The following is a 16857-nucleotide window of genomic DNA, read 5'->3' as shown; positions in this document are numbered from 1 at the left end:
CTTGTGAGACCGTGACTAATAGCTTTGAATCAACCTGCATGCGTTAATTGCTAAGCACAACACTTCGTCCTCAACCGTGCCGGGAGATTGATGAAGTTCCCTTGGACCCTGGTCAGATACGCCATGATACACACCTTATCGCGAAATTAGCTGCTCAGTCAGCAGTGATGCGAGTAACACATATAAACGCGGTCGACGATGGAAGCATTCTAACAAGTTCATAGGACAAAGTACCTACCAAGTTTTCCCCGCAGTTCAACAGAATCATATCGGTCTAAATAACTACTATGGCTTCAACGAGCAAACGCACTATCTTTTTCACGGGTGCTACAGGTCTGTTCTCATTGACCCCTGTGTAATACGAATCCAATCCATGAATCGAAACAGGTTATGTTGGCGGCACAGTGCTCACGCGCCTCATTGACCACCCTACTTTTGCCAACTCCGAGATCACCCTGTTGATTCGTCCTTCGAAGAAGGACAAAATCTCCGCTCTTCACTCCCTAGGGCTCAACACCGTCCTTGGTTCCTATAACGACCTCGATATTCTTGAGGAACAGGCATCGAAAGCTGACATTGTGTTCTCCGTTGTGAGTGCAATTTCGGAATTAATCATGGACATTGACATACCGTGCTGGTGGGATGTATAGGCGGACGCAGATAATTTAGCCGTGGCCCAGGCGATCTTGAGGGGTTTAAAGCGGCGGTAGCGAGGCGACGGGTCAGCAACCTCTGCTTATACACACTGTAAGCACGGATGCCTTTGTACCGCTTTCTCGGTTCTCATTTCCTTTATTACGGCAGTCTGGAACTGGTAAGTGTCTAAGCTCTGGCACTCACAGTGATATTGAGCAATAGTGGAAAGGTGTGCTGGTGGACGATGCTAAGGGCCTGTACCCCACCGACGTTATCTATGATGACTTGAATCCAGACCAGATCGATGCTCTCGCTATCACCCAGCTTGCACAGGAATGTTGACGTCGCCATTGTCGACGCAGATAAAGAGAGTACGTATCAGCGTCACATTGCAGTAGAGCTGATAGGATAATTCTTGAACAGACTATGTCAAGGCCTATATCATTCTCCCTCCGACGATCTACGCACTGGCGAAAACAAGATTCGTCGGTCTTGGGCTGCAGAATCCCCGTTCTCTGCAAATCCCGCAGCTTATTCGTGCGGGGCTTCTTAAAGGCCAAGGGGGAATGGTAGGCAAGGGCGAAAATGTCTGGCCCAATGTCCACATCGATGACAGTGAGCACCCTGTATTGCTTCTACTTTGCATCGCAGTCCTTGAGTGTCGACTATTCTAGTTGCCGACTTGTACATAATCGTGTATGAAAATGCACTATCAGGAAAGGCAGGTCACGGCCGGGAAGGATTCTACTTCGGTGAAAATGGGGAGCATAAACTGTACGACCTGAGCAAGGTCGTTGCGCAGGAACTTTACAACGTCGGAAGGGGAAAGTCTCCAGAGCCAGCTCCTTTCACCGAGGAAGACTACAAGCGTCCTGAGAATTTTGGTGTGAGTAGTTTCTCGTTGGTTATAGTATCACGGAGCCTGAGCTGAATGAAATATGTATAGCTTGAGTTCCTTGGGACGAACGCCAGATGCCTCGCACGAAGGGCTCGCGCGCTGGGTTGGAAGCCCAAATATACTACAGAGGATGCATTCAAGAGCATCAAGCCTGAGGTCGAGTACGCGATCCAGAGTGGAAATTACTGATATGGAGTATTCCGGGGAGTCTGTTCATATAATTTTAACGAAAGCTTTCTGTACCAAATGTACTACTATCTACGGCTATATTGTCTTACTTGTCTTCGTCTTTCCTGTGTGTTATGGTTCACTGGAACCTTGCTCTGATGGCATTGCTCTACTGTACATACCCCAAATGTAACCAGAGACCAACAGATGAATCCCCACCAACCTTGTGCGGTTGAACCAGGTCAGGCGGTTTGTTTGATACTCCACCGTGGAATATTGGATCCCCGGAGAGCGCTGTGGTTGAGCGTACTGGTTGCCCTCCACTCCAGTGTCATCGAACATTGCGGCGCGTAGAACTAGAGAAGGCTGTTTACACACCGCATTCTTGACTCCGCAACCTGAAACATTGTAACATGCTAACCACTACGTCAGATAACAACGAACAAGATCACGCCTCCACATCAGCCCTGTCCGTTGCTTGACGTTTGACGTGTTCCATCGCAGCACCGGAATATACTGTCGCAAATTTACTTGGTCTATTGTCACGTGCCCCCATTGTCGCAAATTTATTTGGTCCATTGTCACGTGCCCCCATTGTAAGCAGCGTGTAATGGACCACTTGCCATTATAATGGTCAGGTTTGGCTAGATTATAGCAAATATGTGATATTTTATCTAAGATATAGTGCGAATGTGTAAAATATTATGTACAAATACCCATTTTTGGCAATCTTTCAATGACACATGGGTGGCATTGGCATGGCTTATAACGGAAGTGTGAACAGCCACCCTTAACATGTATTATAAGGTTCTTATCACGTGCCCAAGAAATTTGCGACAATTACTACTTTAAGTTTCGACGCACCTGTTCGTGAGACCTCGTCGAGGGATGCCTTTTCACGATACAAACTATCAGTGAATCCCATGTTGTCTGGATGTTTTTGCCCATTGCTTCAGAGCCGGCATCTACGTACTTCCTGCAGTCGACGTCGATCGTGATTGTTTGAAATACGCTATCGATATCGGACCACGGATCGGTGGGGGATGACCGGGATCATTACTGGCAATTTTCGAGTTGCACGAGTACATCGATTATACACGGTGGGGGTACCCTTCAAGTCATGATACGTAGAACATCCCGAAGATGGACATGACAGCATAACCTTTCCATCGATTGTTAAGCACAACATTTGTCTTCGACCGCCAAAAGCTGATCAAGCTGCCTTTGACCTTGGTCATATATGCATGCCATGATATACATGATATCGCAGATTTAATTTGCTCAGTCAGGACCGATACGAACACCACATATATCCCAACAACACCCTGGACATAGGACTTACCGAGCTTTGCTTGCAGTTCACCAGAATCATATTGGTTTAAACAACTACCATGACTTCAACAAACATATCCACTATTTTCTTCACGGGTGCTACAGGTCTGTTCTGATTAACCTTGTGCGACGTTGGTCTTCTACTCTGACACGAATCCAATCTGTAAACCGAAACAGGTTATATTGGCGGCACGGTGCTCACACGCCTCGTTGACCACCCTACTTTCGCCAACTTCGAGATCACTCTGCTGATTCGTCCTTCGAAGAAGGACAAAATCTCCACTTTTCACTCTCTTGGGCTCAACACCGTCCTTGGGTCTTACAACGACCTCGATATTCTCGAGGAACAGGCGTCAAAAGCTGACATTGTATTCTCCATTGTGGGTGTAATTTCGGAATTGATCATGGGTATTGACATACCGTGCTGACGGGATGTACAGGCTGACGTAGATAATTTGGCCGCGGCACAGGCAATCTTGAGAGGTTTGACGAAGAGGTACGACGCGACGGGTCAGCAACCTCTTCTTATCCACACGGTAAGTACGGATGTGCATGTCCCGCTTTCCCAGCTCTCATTCTGCCCGTTGCAACTTGCGGCAGTCTGGAACTGGTAGGTGTCTAAGTTTTGGCATTCAGAGGGATATTGAATGAAAGCGGAAAGCTGTGCTGGTAGACGATGCTAAGGGCTTGCATCCCACCGACGTTGTCTACGATGACTTGAACCCAGACCAGATTGAGACTCTTGCTATCACCCAGCCGCACAGGAAGGTTGACGTCGCCATCGTCGACGCCGATAAGAGAGTGAGATCGTCGTCGCGTTGCACCAAAACCAATAGGATAACCCTTGAACAGACTATGTTAAGGCCTATATCATTCTCCCTTCAACGATATACGCACTCGCGAAAACAAAATTTGTCGATCTGGGGTTGCAGAATCCTCGCTCTCAGCAAATCCCACGGCTTATCCGGGCTGGGCTTCTCAAAGGCCAAGGGGGAATGGTAGGCAAGGGCGAAAATGTCTGGCCCAATGTCCACATTGATGACAGTGAGTACCCTGCATGACTTCTATTTTGTATCGCAGTTTTGAGTGCCAACTACCTTAGTTGCCGACTTGTACATAGTCGTGTGTGAAAATGCACTATCAGGAAAGGCAAGTCACGGCCGGGAAGGATTCTACTTTGGTGAAAATGGGGAGCATAAATTGTACGACCTGAGCAAGGTCGTTGCGCAGGAGCTTTACAACATCGGAAGAGGAAAATCTCTGGAGCCAACTCCTTTCACCGAGGAAGACTACAATCGTCCTGAGAATTTCGGTATAAGTTGAGGTTTCCCATTAGTCATAGTATCATGGAGCCTGAGCTGAATGACATACCTATAGCTTGAGTCCTTGGGGACGAATGCGAGGTGTCTCGCACGAAGGGGTCGCGCGCTGGGTTGGAAGCCCAAATATAGTACAGAAGATGTATTCAAGAGCATCAAGCCGGAGGTCGAGTACGCAGAATGGAAATTACTGATCTCGAGCATCCCAAGGAGTCTGTTCATATATTCTGTACCAAATGCACTGCTTTGTGCGCCTAAACTGTACTTCAAACATGAGAGTCAAAGCGAATTTTGCCCTTCGCTCTTTACCAGCAGGACTGCAGAGCTTTCAGTTTTGGAGGACACTTTAGTCACTGGCAGGCAGCCCAAAGACTCACCCCTCTCCGTCTTTTTCAGCAGTCTTCCTTGCTCCCGGTATCATGTACGTTAGCATCTTGTATGTCAACCCCTGGAAAATGCTCACTGTATCCCTGCTCTACCCAAAATGTCATTGCTCTACCGTACATAGCCCGAATGTAACCGGAGAGACAGATGGGCCCCCGCCAATCTTCTGCAGTTGAACCACTAAATTAGTCAACAGCGGACTCACACCTTCATCATGCCAGCCCTATCCGTCGCTTGACGTCTTCCATCGTAGCACCGGAATACACTATCGCTTTCGATGCCCCCTTTCGTGCGACCTCGTCCAGGAATGCCTTTTCATGTCTAATCCTCTCAAACTCCGATCTAGGACCTTTGAGCAATTCTTCAACTGCGTCTGCGACGTCATTTTTCAATTGCCCATGTCCCTTGCTTGTGTATATCCCCGCAATATCTTGTGCGTTACTCCCCGTGCATGCAGCGAGGATAGTCAGGAGGTTCGATGTGCCTGGGCGAGAGACGGGATCATACGTGATACCCGGTATCGAGTCAGTCACGGCAGCACGGATCTTAGACTTGATCTGAGACGCTGCATCTGACAAGAGAATACGGGATGCCGTATCTGGTGACGACTTGGACATCTTGGATGTTGGGTCTCTGAGCGACAGTATTCGTTTCGATGGTGCTATTACAATCGCTGTCTAGCGGGTAGAGACAAAACTGTTTTGTATATACTCACCGTTGACGTATATAGGAAGGGGAAACAATGGTTTTTGACCTTTGAACGTGCGATTGAATATCTCCGCGAGATCCCGTGTCAGTTCTATGTGTTGTTGCTGATCCTCTCCGACGGGAACATGGGTAGCCCTAGAGACACGATGAATCAACCAGCCATCGACAAGACGCGCTCAATTATGACCTGTATATGAGTACGTCTGCAGCTTGAAGAACAGGATATGTGAACAAGCCGGAGTTCAACAGTGACTCGTCCACTTCAGCCTCTGAGGTGGCGTTCCTAGACGTGGCCAATCGGGACTAAGACAGCGTCAGATAGTTAGCTCAGTGGGCTGTAACGATGTGTTCACCTTCCAGGTTGTCGTCCGACGCAGCTTGCCAACCGGGGTCAAGCAATTCAGGATCCAGCAGAGTTCTACGTGGTGCAAATTCTAACGGGTTGATCGGCTACACGGACATGTCGGAAAAGTTCGCCACTTACATGGTCTTGGTGGAACAGAACGGACCGTTCGGGATCGAGCCCTATGGCCAGCAAAACCGCCAACATATCATCTCTGGCCGACCGCAGCACAGCGGGATCTTGGGGCAAAGTCAGCGCATGCCATCCCACGATAGAAAACAGCAATGTATCATCGGGGTCTGCTGTCTTTTGTAGTTTAACCCAGTTAGAAAGAGCTCCTAGGTAATTTCCGAGCTGTATTGCCAGCGCTGTCAAGGCGTTGAGTCTCTGGGCGGAAAACGGTTGGACTGACGTGAGGAACGCCTGTCGGCTGAATACCAGAAAAAATAACGCGTTTCTGCAGCGGTTTTGTTGACTGTGAAATTTGCCTGTAGACAGTTAGGCGATGGCCGGTGCGTCGCCGCAGAGTTACTCGTTGACAGACGCGCAACATGACGGTAAAATCCGATAAAAGAGTCAGTCATCACAAGGCGATACTAAATGTTCCGTAGCGACAACTAATACGACGTCACGACTCTGTTCGAGCACGCCAACTGTGCATTACTTATAGTGAGAATCTGCACGCGTTCTACGCTGGTGCTATTCTAATCCTGCAATATAGCTTACCTGCTCATAAATCGCCTGAGTAAGTTATATACTCTACCGAGGACGAGCGAGCGCCGGCTTGAGGACTGAGTCTTCAAGCGTCCGCAAAGTGTGTAGTTTTAAGGTTCCGGCTTTGAAATGTGCTCCGATACAGATTGTGGTGGCCATGCCAAACCGACGACACGGCCGTCAATGTGTCTCTCTCACTGAAGTCTAGGCTGTTTTCCGACGTTGTCGCGCAGCGCGTTGCATACGGAGACTTGCGAAATGCTACGGTGCCTACGGAGGAACTGAGGAGCAGCAGGCCAACATCCTGCTTGTTTTCGTTCTTAGTCTGGCACATGAGACCACTCCGCAGTAGACCCGGATTCATTCTTTCGCATTTTCGCTGTACTCACCCTTGTCGCTCCCGACGCACACACCTCGGCACCCCTGATCATTACAAGGCGACAGCCATCTAATACTACTTGAGGCTCCTGGACCGTGCGCTCACCTGTCGGATTCGTTTAAAAGTCCTTTGCATTAACGTCGGTGTAATGGACAGCCCGAAGCACCGGGTTCAGAACGTTCAGGCGTGGGTTGGTAGTTGCTGATGCTTGCTGCCCGGAGTCTCATGGATGCGTATAAACACCGCCATTTGTACCTGTTCTAGCTGCTACATCTCACAGCAGACTTCCGGCGTGTTACAAGGAGAGACTGCTTTGTACATACGGTGTCGAGTCGGTCCGAGTCCAACCAACTCACCGACGAGGTTCAGGTCGTGGACTAATAGTGGCGCCGACACAGGCCGAATGCTCCTCTATCAACGTTAGCGCTTAGCGTTCGAAGAAATGTGTTACCTTGCGTGGTGTTGGGAAAATGAAAACCGGGTGTTGAGACGTACCGAAATCTACACCAACAACCTTTGACATGCTCCACTTATAAATAGTGGTGAGGAGTCGCTGTATTCGCTAATAATTGCATCATCTTACTGCATCGTCATTCTCCCAGGGTAGATGCATTACACACCATGGTTTTTGAGCACTACCCCACGGTTTGAGCCTTCAATCCCGAGGACGGACACCGCGCCACAGGAAGACCTGGACGTTGTGGCGCCAAGTTGTATCGCATGCACAGCACGATATGGAATCAGCTTCTCGCCCTGCTCAGTCAGCAGTATGAGGTCTATATGACGACAGTGGCCCTCCTTTTCGCTTTCGCGGACTTCTCCGTTGGTTCTCACCACGAGCAACTCTGAACAAGAACTATGGCTCCAACCGGCACCCGCATCTTTTTAACTGGCGCAACGGGTAAGTCGAATGTAGGAACAATTCCTCATCAAACTCACGGTTTGTCGATGAACAGGCTTCGTTGGTGGCAGCGTACTTTCGCGCCTCATAGAACACCCCACTTTCGAGCACACTGAGATCTGGGTCCTCATTCGCCCTTCCAAAAAGGATAAAATTCCGGCGTTGCACTCCTTGGGTGTCAAGGCTGTCCTCGGGTCATATGACGATCTTGACCTCCTTGAGGATCAGGCAGCACATGCGGATGTTGTATTCTCCTGCGTGAGTACTCATTCTGATCTGTGTCGACGAATAGCAAGTGACTGTACTGCAATGCATCAGGCAGATGCAGACAATTTGTCTGCTGCACAGGCAATTTTGAAGGGGATGAAGAAGAAGCATGAGAGGACCGGAGTGCAACCCCTTTTTCTCCATACTGTGAGCCGCGGCTCTCCTGACGTCCGGTATGGTCGTTGATTGATGTGGGATTTGGGTTGGGTTAGTCTGGTACCGGTGAGCGAGGCTTTTCACTATGCAAAGTTAATGGAGTACCGAAGGAATGGTCAGGTGTCCTGGTAGACGACGCGAAAGGCTTGCATTCCACAGATATCATTTACGATGATATGGACGCAGATCAGATCGACAGCCTTCCGCCTACGCAGATGCATCGGAACGTCGACTTGGCCATTTTAGAGGCAGATAGAGACCGTAAGCAGTGGATTTGTTCTTTGGCAACCCCGAATCATCTTATGGCATTCTTATAGATTACATTAAGAGTTATATTATCTTGCCTTCTACTATTTACTCCCAAGCGAAGACGGAGCTTGTGGCCCTTGGCGTGCAAAATCCTAGCTCCGTTCAAATCCCGATGCTTATCCGTGCGGGGCTTCTCAAGGGTCAAGGAGGCGTCGTAGGAAAGGGAGAAAATATCTGGCCTAACGTCCACATTGATGATGGTCAGTACCCCGACGTTTTTCTCTCCAGTAGTATTGATATATCTATCCGCACTGTGTGCTTTTAACTTTACCCAGTTTCCGATTTATATATAGTGGTGTACGAGAACGCGCTCTCGGGCAAGGCTGCCCATGGCCGCGAAGGCTTACATTTCGCCGAAAACGGCGAACACAAGATGTATGATGTTTCTAAGGCAGTAGCACAAGCGCTTTACGAGCTTGGGAAGGGGAGGTCGCCCGAGCCAGAGCCATTCACGGATGAGGATTATAATCGTTTTGGAAGGGAGAATGTGAGCCTTTTAAGTATGTCATGCTTGAGTGTGCGCTGAATGCTGCGAAAACGTTCAACAGCTTGAGTACCTTGGAACGAACTCCAGGTGCCGCGGGCGAAGGGGTCGCTTGCTCGGTTGGAAGCCCAAATACACGGCGGAGGATATGTTTAAGAGTATCAAGCCTGAGGTCGAGTATGTCATCCAGCACGAGAAAACCTGAGTTTTTTTTGAACAAGTATCGTAAGCGCTTCAATTTTTTTGTTCGTACAGTAACGGTTGCCATCTCTCGAGTTAAACGTTAACATTGACCAAACTGCGATTCCAAATAAAATCGAGTGCAGCTGTTGTTAGAAAAGTGACTCGCCCCGCGACCGGCTGAATGCGGACCCATAGTCACCTTCGTTGAGACATATCGTATCAAGTCCTGGGAACCCCAACGATGCCCCTGGGGATAAGGACAAAAAGAGAAGAGTCAAGACGTTTGTTCCACCTACCTGAAACTGAACGGACCATCTGCACCTGAGTGGTTCTCACATCTCAACCCTACTGAACCAGCGTCCTAAACGACCTCACTTAAAATGTCCACTGCATTTGGCATTCCTCACCCCCCTGTGGCATTTGCCACTGCCAAAACATACCTCAAGACTCCAAATCAGTGCACTGACTAGGTAGTTGTAGCTGCCCAGAGGTGAACTGGCACTTACTACTGCTGCCAGGACCGGCGTCTGGTTGTTTACTTGCACATCGCAGCAGACTGCATGTTTCGGAAGGTAATGCTGCATGGTCGCCAGCTAACCTAGTGGTAGCCTGGGAATTTTCCACCGGAGCGAAGGCTGTTATTTTGGCATGGTAGCCATTAACGTTGTTCACCATCCCGTGTGGCTAAACCCGAGACAACAGTCAACTTACAAATGACCATTAACATCCGGTCAGCTCACGTTCAGCAGTCGCTGACATTCCGGAAGGACCACAGACATTGCCACAACGCTGAGAGGAAACGGAAGCAGGTATATTATTGGGTTATGCTGCCCAGACAATGCATGATCTAGCTAAAGTATTTTAAGCATTGACATTAACGGGCATGCAGCCCATGTTGGCGAGGCCGAACTGAAATAGGTGAAAGTGAGGTTAATCCACGATGCTTGGATAAAGCAACGTACCATGTTGTTGTTGGTGCAGCAAACGGGCTGGGTGTTGCACTGAGCACCGCTGCCAGTGCCAAGAACGGTGACAGGGGTACAGCTAACACCGACGAGAGCGCTAACCGGGACGGAGGCGGCGACTGCAGTAAGACCGGAGGTATTGAACAAGTTCTGGACCTACATAGAGGTCAGCAATCTCGACTAAACATCGCAATGAAAATATTACATACAGTCTGGACTTGGTTGCAGCACGAGAGAGAACCAGTGTCGCACTGAGAGGAGTCACGAACTTCGAGAGGTCCAGCAATAGCAAGAGCAGCGAAGGCAGCAACGGCAAAGATGCGGGAGAACATGACGATTGTTTAGTGAGTGACTGGGTTGAGTTGGCTCAAGAGAGTGTGTTGTAGTTGGCAGAAGAACGACGAGTCGATGAAAATTTCAGTCTCCCACTGCCATCCTTATATACGATTTCTGGAAGCAGTCATTCGGACTTGGCCAATATCGCCCACCAGATGGAAGAGAAGCCCATCTAGACACGTGATCGAGTGTTCCAGATGGTTTGCTCCCGAAATTAACAAGTAATATTGATTTATGTAAGTACTCTGTCTCAATATGATCTCCGTGCTGATGATTCCCCACGCTGTGTGGGCGAAATGCAGGACAGTGCTCTCCGTTCACAACGTGCCAGAAACACGCTGTTGTCTGCTGCATGATGGACGTACAAGATTCCTGAGGAAAGGTGCAGGTTGCCTCGTTCCCAATCCTATCATAAGAAGTCTGCCAAGTCACTGACAAGTTTTTGATGAATTTCTGAAAAGAACCGACAGGGACGTCAACTGAAGCTCCTCCAATACTTACGCAACTAATCGCATCAGATCAGAGTTGAGTTCTCGGCATGCTCGGTCATTGCGATGAAGTAATGTAGTTTTTCTTTATTAGTTAGCTGCTTTTCTGATCCTTACGCATCCTGACGAATCGTAATACTGCAAGGTATTTAACTAGGTACTACACTGGTAAGTAGGTTAATCAAGGAGACTCCTCTGGTCCAACCTTGACGTCTGATAGATTGACTCATTTCCCGGGATCGCGCCCACATGATGTGGGTTGGGGCTTGTCATGTCAGGAACTTTTTTGTCCGCGTTCAGGAATATCATTTCCCCCTGCGTACTTACTTAAGTCTGGACGCTAGATCAGATTTCTGACTTAGACGAAAACGATATCCACAGCACGGTCTCTGGCCCTTCAAAGGGAACAAACATTGTGGGCATCCCTCCTCATGTCTACGCGTTCAGGAATCGTACCGCGTGATCTTTGAGGACGTTCAAACTGCATTATTGCCAGTCTATATACCGCAAACCACCGAAAAATGCAAACCTTGCATGGTGTGCATTACGTATCGTTCGTAACAAGCATGACAACCACGATCCGAGAGCTTGGGGAATTTCTTCGGCTCTTCGAGGAACCTGAGGTAAGTAGTTCGCAGAACAAGCTATAGTAATATCCACTTTTTCGGCCGCGGTCTGGTCGTCGCGGTGGTCCAGACCCACACAAGCGGTTGCCGCTTATACGAGAGAATTCTTTTTCGACACGAGATGTCTTGAGTACCGGTTTGTTGCCTTACCTGAATGAGGACGGTTACCGCTGAGATCGTATACTCGAGGATTTTTGAATCCACTGAAGGGAGTCCATCCCGTTTTGGCAGGGAACTGTCAAACACACTCCGCCCGCAGTAACGCCGATTCGCGGAACGCCCAGGAAATTCCACCCCGAGGGCTTGCGAGTTGCGCACATCAAAAAAAACGTTTGATCGCGGGCGCTGGCAAAAATGACAGTTCCGACCCTGTCTGTCCCACATTAATAATGGCTCGGCATCGCAAGCGGGCGCTGAAGGCTTGGATGCCAATCTTTTCCTGCAGGCCGGAATACCTCCTCAACCCAGCGGGGACATTTATGTATGAGGTCCTTTGTCATTTGGTCATGAGGCTCTAGACCGCTCTGTGGTGGGCGGTGACCGTCCCGATCGCAGGTCCTATGCATATCTGCTGCTGTGCTTAATTCGTAGTGTGCCTCTGTGTCACATGCAATGCTTGATGCGATAGACCTCCCGTCTTTAGACCTATCTGCGCAGTGACTGTTAGAAAGCTCCACGGTGGCCCGCAGATTTTGGTCATTGGTGACGTTGCTACGCCCTTCGCGTGAGTTTTCGATCGGGCGATAACTTCGAGGTGTCCGTGGAAAATAACAGCCCGCTTGACAGGATTATCTCACTTGCCTATCATACGGTAGCGTCTGTGTGCTGGCTCCGCCGATCGACAGTGAACAGTCCGTACAAAAAGGGGGGAATCTTATTCCTGTCGAGAAAGATCTGTCTGTCTTTACACCTGATGCCAGAAGTCTGTGCCCTCGTCGTCACATCTGTATCCGCAGTGCCCCATCTCGTTCGCGCCACCGCTTACTGTGCGAAGAAAACCAAGGAATATTTTGATGCCCAGATCCGCATAACATACATAGACAAGTACTCACCAATGGTACCATGTACGTCTGAAGGCAGAAATAGGTGCGTCCAATAAACCTTCCACTTGCTACCGAGAATTTCCAGGCGGGTGACATTTACGTGCACACTGCATATATAATCCTGTGTTGCAAAAAGATGGAGAAAGTAAGTAGGCGGGACGTGTACGTTTGGCGAACCCAAGCAGCCCTCGTCCTGCGTATAAGTTAGTTACAGTCCTATCAGAAAACATACTATGCCCGCGCATCGAACAATCCAGATGTCACGTCAACCGTTCAGTCAAGAATAGGATGTCCTAGATAACGGGGAAAGTGACGATCAGCGACGGCAACAAAATCTCCAAAATCGAATGAACTGATGTTTCACATTTCGTTCGTAGAGGGCAGGTGCGATCAGCACCCTTGGCATGAACGAATTGCCGATCGCAGAGGCTAGTGTCCGACAGTGTAAAGTGAAGCTTGGGAGCGTTTGGCGACGACCCGATTGAAGCTGGAGGGAGGGGTGAAGTGGAACTGCTTACGATCGCCATAATTTGATAAATACTGGTTGGTCGGCATCCCGGGCTGGCCGCGATGGTGATCATACGGAGCTACCTCTCATATTGGAGGGAACCCTGGTTGAAGATTTGAAGGCCGTCCCGGAGGCGGATTGCATATAATACAGGTGGGGGTAAAAATACCTGGAGCTGCTTGCGTTGGAAGTCATCTTGTTGGCATGATGTGGGGACATGCTTCAAGGCATTCCGAGGGAAATGAATGATGTCTAGCGAACGACCACCGACACAGCCCGTAGCTGGCTAATTGATTAATCCGTTCAACTGATTGACCGGCTGAGGTGGTTCCCTGAGCTTCCTATTAATGCGTTGCAGAAATGCGGAATTTCCGGCTCGTTTTCGCCGTGGCTATAGGATATCGTGTCAGCCCACTTTGGCCAAAGAGAAAAGGTCCTAAAGTTCATGCGGGACGTCATCTAGGTCTTCCTGGGCTCAGCTTGAGTTTTGAGCGCCAGCCGCACGGTGAACTCATGTGAAGCTCACATTTCAGAAGGTTGAAAACGTGTACGGGGCAACGTCGTCGTGTGGAGTTTGAAACAACATCTCAGGCTCGCGTGTGTATTATGAGACATACCCTCTGATATCCAAAAGTTGTCTGGAAAGTTCGGGGAGGTGTAACGCCTAATTAGCATACAGACGAAGAACTTCTACGTAAAAGGACTTTCCTCGTTGTGGTGGACAGACTAGGCTGCTTGGCTCCAAGCCTAGTTCGTGTTAGACCAGTTCCAGACCGCTTATTCTTTCCATCTGAAAAAGTTCAACTACGGATCAAAGTCTATCGAAGCCTTCCAAGTCGAACACGACGCTGACGTATAGTACGTACGCATCCCGTATCACTTTCCGCTTCTCGGTCAAGAGTGAGCGCAGGTGACTACACAGAGAATCGAAGCCTCGAAAAATTTCGCTGCACTGACTTTTGATTCCGAACCCTTGGGATCTTCTGCCCGAACTGCAGGTTGCCATTCGGTCGGCCCGGCACGATGAACTGTCTCGTGCTCTCCAACATGCGATCTGATCACCACGTTGGCATTCAATCGTTAAACATATCTTGTTCTTCGCTTTCACCGACGTGGCGAATTGCATATTTGTTCATTCCTGGGTGATGGCCCTCGGGCACCACATGATACATGTCAAAGAACTTACGTGCGACTCTATCCAAAAGAAAGGTGGCAGTGAGAGAATGAATGATACTCACACTATTAATGACATACTCCGGAGCTAGTAACGATGTTGATTCTGCCCTGAAATGTACGTACATACAGGTAGGAAGGTCTGCAGCAGCTGCTCAGTGGCTCCGGTTTAAATCAACCTATGAGTGCGTAGATCGGGCTCTCGTTGTTCATCCTTGCAGTGCTGTGCTCAAAGCTGCGAATGCGCATCTCGAGACCCGCAACCAGATGTTTTGAACAAACTTGGTTGGGTTGAATGTGTGAACTGAGAACAACCTTGGCAAGCATATGGTACATGAAGGCCGGACAACGGAATGAGCAGAGAGATAAATAGTGCGACATGGTTGGAGATAAAGAGCGTCAGTGCAGAAACTGGATGAACAGGACTCACAATTCTGGGGAACCTGGCCAGGGAAGGTCAACAATAAGAAGGATGGCGGTGGCAATAACGGTGCAGCAGTAGCATTGACCCCGCGGAGTCAAGGAAGTGCTACTGGCCACGTAAGAATACACGCACCGGGGATACATGGCAAGACCATATACCTCCCACAAGCAATTCGTGCGGCGATCGAGCCTCTCTGGAACGTTGCTGGAGGTGGCCTACCTACTTACTTCAAGCTCAGGGTCCCGGGGCAGACTTGGCAGACCCATGGTGAATAAAGTTGAAAAGGTCATAATGCATATATCGTAAAGCATAACGCACAACTTTTTGAGGGAAAATTTGATGAGGTAGCGTTCCCAACCAGCCGAATTGCATGCTGATAGCCCATGATTCTCATAATGCATTGGATTTTGGCGGTCCCAGTCGTATGCATTATAATGTCCTTTTCTACAGTGCTCGTTGGATGAATAGATTTCATGTGAAGGTAAGTATGGACTCGGAGAACGCGGCGAGCACCACTGGAGTGTGTGCGACTGTGCGGACTTACCAAATTGGGGTAGCACCACTTACGACATGTTCAAGTTCAGCCATGACAGCACACTTCGGCTTCACAGCGCGTGCTACTTACATATTACATATTAACGGCAACAAAAATCGGCTGGTTAAGCGGAGAAAACGTATATAAGGATGGCAGTGGGAGATTGAAATTTTCGTCGACTCGTCGTTCTTCTGCCAACTACAACACACTCTCTTGAGCCAACTCAACCCAGTCACTCTCTAAACAATCGTCATGTTCTCCCGCATCTTTGCCGTTGCTGCCTTCGCTGCTCTTGCTATTGCTGGACCTCTCGAAGTTCGTGGTGGCTCCACTCAGTGCGACACTGGTGCTCTCTCGTGCTGCAACCAGGTCCAGAGCGTATGTGATGTTTGTATGATATTTAGTCAATGTTGCTGACCCCCTTGTAGGTCCAGAGCTTGTTCGACAATGCCGGCTTCATCGGTGCTGACATCCCGGTCAGCGCTCTCGTTGGTGTTAGTTGCACCCCTGTCACCGTTCTTGGCACTGGCAGTGGTGCTCAGTGCAGCACTCAGCCCGTCTGCTGCACCAGCAACAACATGGTACGTTGCTTCATTCACGTTATAAATTGATCCTAATTTATCTATTTCAGTATGGCACTGCCAACATGGGCTGCATGCCCGTTAATGTCAATGCTTAAGTACTTTAGTGAGATTATGCATTGTCTGGGCGGCGTAACCCAGTAATATACTCCTGTCTGTTTCCTCTTAGTGTTGTGAGTATCTGCAATAGTTCCGGAATGATGGTGACTGCTCAACGTGAGTTGACATGTTAATGGTCATTTGTAAGTTTACTGTTTTCTCAGGCCCCACCATATAGAATGGTGGGGAAATGATATACCGGCGTCTGTCTCCCTTTGTGTAGTGTCATGATACTTTTAAGGTTACGAATGTCGGTAACAGTCTGTTAAAGCACATTGGGTGCTGTTCACCCTCCAAAGTTGAAGTCGAAGTTTTTGACTTCGACTTCGGCAATGTAGTCATGTGATGATTATATAAGCTGTGCATGCCTATGTGAATGTGAAGTTCCAAGTTTTGGGCTTCTGCTTCAGTAATGTAGTCATGTGATGATTATATAAGACAACAACACAACTTGTAGTTCAATAGATAACATTGTGATAACAGATCAAACAACTCTGCTATGGATCTTGAAGCACAGCAGCTCCAGCACCATTGTTGTTGCCATCTTGCTGCACTTGTAGTAGCAGTGATGATCCAGGTGCTATGCCTCTATGACCTCCTTTTTCATTCTGACTCAGAACCAATCCCCTACCATACCTCAATCCTGACTGGTGAGGGGTGGATGCTAGAGCTCCTGAATGGTCATCCAGACAGGATATGGACTTGCCTTGGTGTCAGCCATGGGGTTTTTGATCACCTGATGCAGGTGCTCACCCATCATGGTTTTGTGCCTTCTCACAATGGAATTTCTGTGGAGGAACAACTTGGGATATTCCTCTACACCTGTGTTACTGGGTTGTCATCCCAGCATGTTGCTGAGAGGTTCCAACACTCACCAGGGACCATCACTAGGTAGGGA

At 48.9% G+C, this 16857-nt stretch overlaps 7 protein-coding genes across 7 annotated transcripts; 4 read left to right on the top strand and 3 right to left on the bottom strand.

Annotated features, from left to right (window-relative positions):
* Window positions 1-46: 46 nt before the first annotated feature.
* On the top strand, window positions 47-1723 carry F5J12DRAFT_851731 (uncharacterized protein; the record flags this gene model as incomplete). The annotated part of the gene is given in 11 exon segments (XM_051746552.1): window positions 47-65; window positions 152-194; window positions 212-333; window positions 388-590; window positions 651-671; window positions 715-747; window positions 859-973; window positions 999-1007; window positions 1060-1251; window positions 1311-1522; window positions 1583-1723. The coding sequence occupies 9 exon segments, from the start codon at window positions 288-290 to the stop codon at window positions 1721-1723; spliced, it is 972 nt and encodes a 323-aa protein (XP_051596882.1). The 5' UTR covers window positions 47-65; window positions 152-194; window positions 212-287.
* Window positions 1724-3093: 1370 nt separating this feature from the next.
* F5J12DRAFT_895891 (uncharacterized protein) lies at window positions 3094-4357 on the top strand (the record flags this gene model as incomplete). Its single annotated transcript, XM_051747883.1, has 7 exons — window positions 3094-3139; window positions 3212-3414; window positions 3475-3570; window positions 3635-3644; window positions 3696-3835; window positions 3898-4078; window positions 4137-4357. 7 exons carry the CDS (start codon window positions 3094-3096, stop codon window positions 4355-4357), a joined length of 897 nt encoding a protein of 298 aa, XP_051596881.1.
* Window positions 4358-4792: 435 nt separating this feature from the next.
* Window positions 4793-6356, bottom strand: F5J12DRAFT_339576 (uncharacterized protein). The gene is made up of 6 exons (XM_051738963.1): window positions 6201-6356; window positions 5930-6142; window positions 5799-5879; window positions 5633-5748; window positions 5453-5580; window positions 4793-5398 (listed from the first exon to the last, which is right to left on the bottom strand). The coding sequence occupies exons 1-6, from the start codon at window positions 6339-6341 to the stop codon at window positions 4950-4952; spliced, it is 1128 nt and encodes a 375-aa protein (XP_051596880.1). The 5' UTR covers window positions 6342-6356; the 3' UTR covers window positions 4793-4949.
* Window positions 6357-7552: 1196 nt separating this feature from the next.
* Window positions 7553-9413, top strand: F5J12DRAFT_339627 (uncharacterized protein). The gene is made up of 8 exons (XM_051738964.1): window positions 7553-7782; window positions 7838-8040; window positions 8101-8196; window positions 8262-8271; window positions 8326-8466; window positions 8523-8714; window positions 8790-9001; window positions 9063-9413. Exons 1-8 carry the CDS (start codon window positions 7740-7742, stop codon window positions 9201-9203), a joined length of 1038 nt encoding a protein of 345 aa, XP_051596879.1. The 5' UTR covers window positions 7553-7739; the 3' UTR covers window positions 9204-9413.
* A 300-nt stretch (window positions 9414-9713) lies between these two features.
* F5J12DRAFT_339697 (hydrophobin-3 precursor) lies at window positions 9714-10682 on the bottom strand. Its single transcript, XM_051738965.1, has 4 exons — window positions 10356-10682; window positions 10144-10302; window positions 9893-10090; window positions 9714-9816 (listed from the first exon to the last, which is right to left on the bottom strand). Exons 1-3 carry the CDS (start codon window positions 10476-10478, stop codon window positions 10043-10045), a joined length of 330 nt encoding a protein of 109 aa, XP_051596878.1. The 5' UTR covers window positions 10479-10682; the 3' UTR covers window positions 9714-9816; window positions 9893-10042.
* A 1818-nt stretch (window positions 10683-12500) lies between these two features.
* F5J12DRAFT_785189 (uncharacterized protein) lies at window positions 12501-15010 on the bottom strand (the record flags this gene model as incomplete). Its single annotated transcript, XM_051743191.1, has 13 exons — window positions 12501-12580; window positions 12649-12746; window positions 12806-12832; window positions 13231-13433; window positions 13464-13538; window positions 13765-13785; window positions 14014-14061; window positions 14105-14201; window positions 14334-14341; window positions 14386-14431; window positions 14751-14849; window positions 14877-14902; window positions 14972-15010. The coding sequence occupies 13 exons, from the start codon at window positions 15008-15010 to the stop codon at window positions 12501-12503; spliced, it is 867 nt and encodes a 288-aa protein (XP_051596877.1).
* Window positions 15011-15494: 484 nt separating this feature from the next.
* On the top strand, window positions 15495-16397 carry F5J12DRAFT_851670 (hydrophobin-3 precursor). Its single transcript, XM_051746551.1, has 4 exons — window positions 15495-15657; window positions 15708-15860; window positions 15911-15966; window positions 16030-16397. Exons 1-3 carry the CDS (start codon window positions 15532-15534, stop codon window positions 15956-15958), a joined length of 327 nt encoding a protein of 108 aa, XP_051596876.1. The 5' UTR covers window positions 15495-15531; the 3' UTR covers window positions 15959-15966; window positions 16030-16397.
* The last annotated feature ends 460 nt before the right edge of the window (window positions 16398-16857 follow it).

This window comes from Pisolithus orientalis (genome assembly GCF_024613125.1).
Source record: "Pisolithus orientalis strain OTSU chromosome Unknown F5J12scaffold_34, whole genome shotgun sequence".
In the NCBI taxonomy this organism is placed as follows: Eukaryota; Fungi; Basidiomycota; class Agaricomycetes; order Boletales; family Pisolithaceae; genus Pisolithus; species Pisolithus orientalis.
Note: the sequence above shows the minus strand (reverse complement) of the source record. Positions and strands in the feature narration are given on the sequence as shown.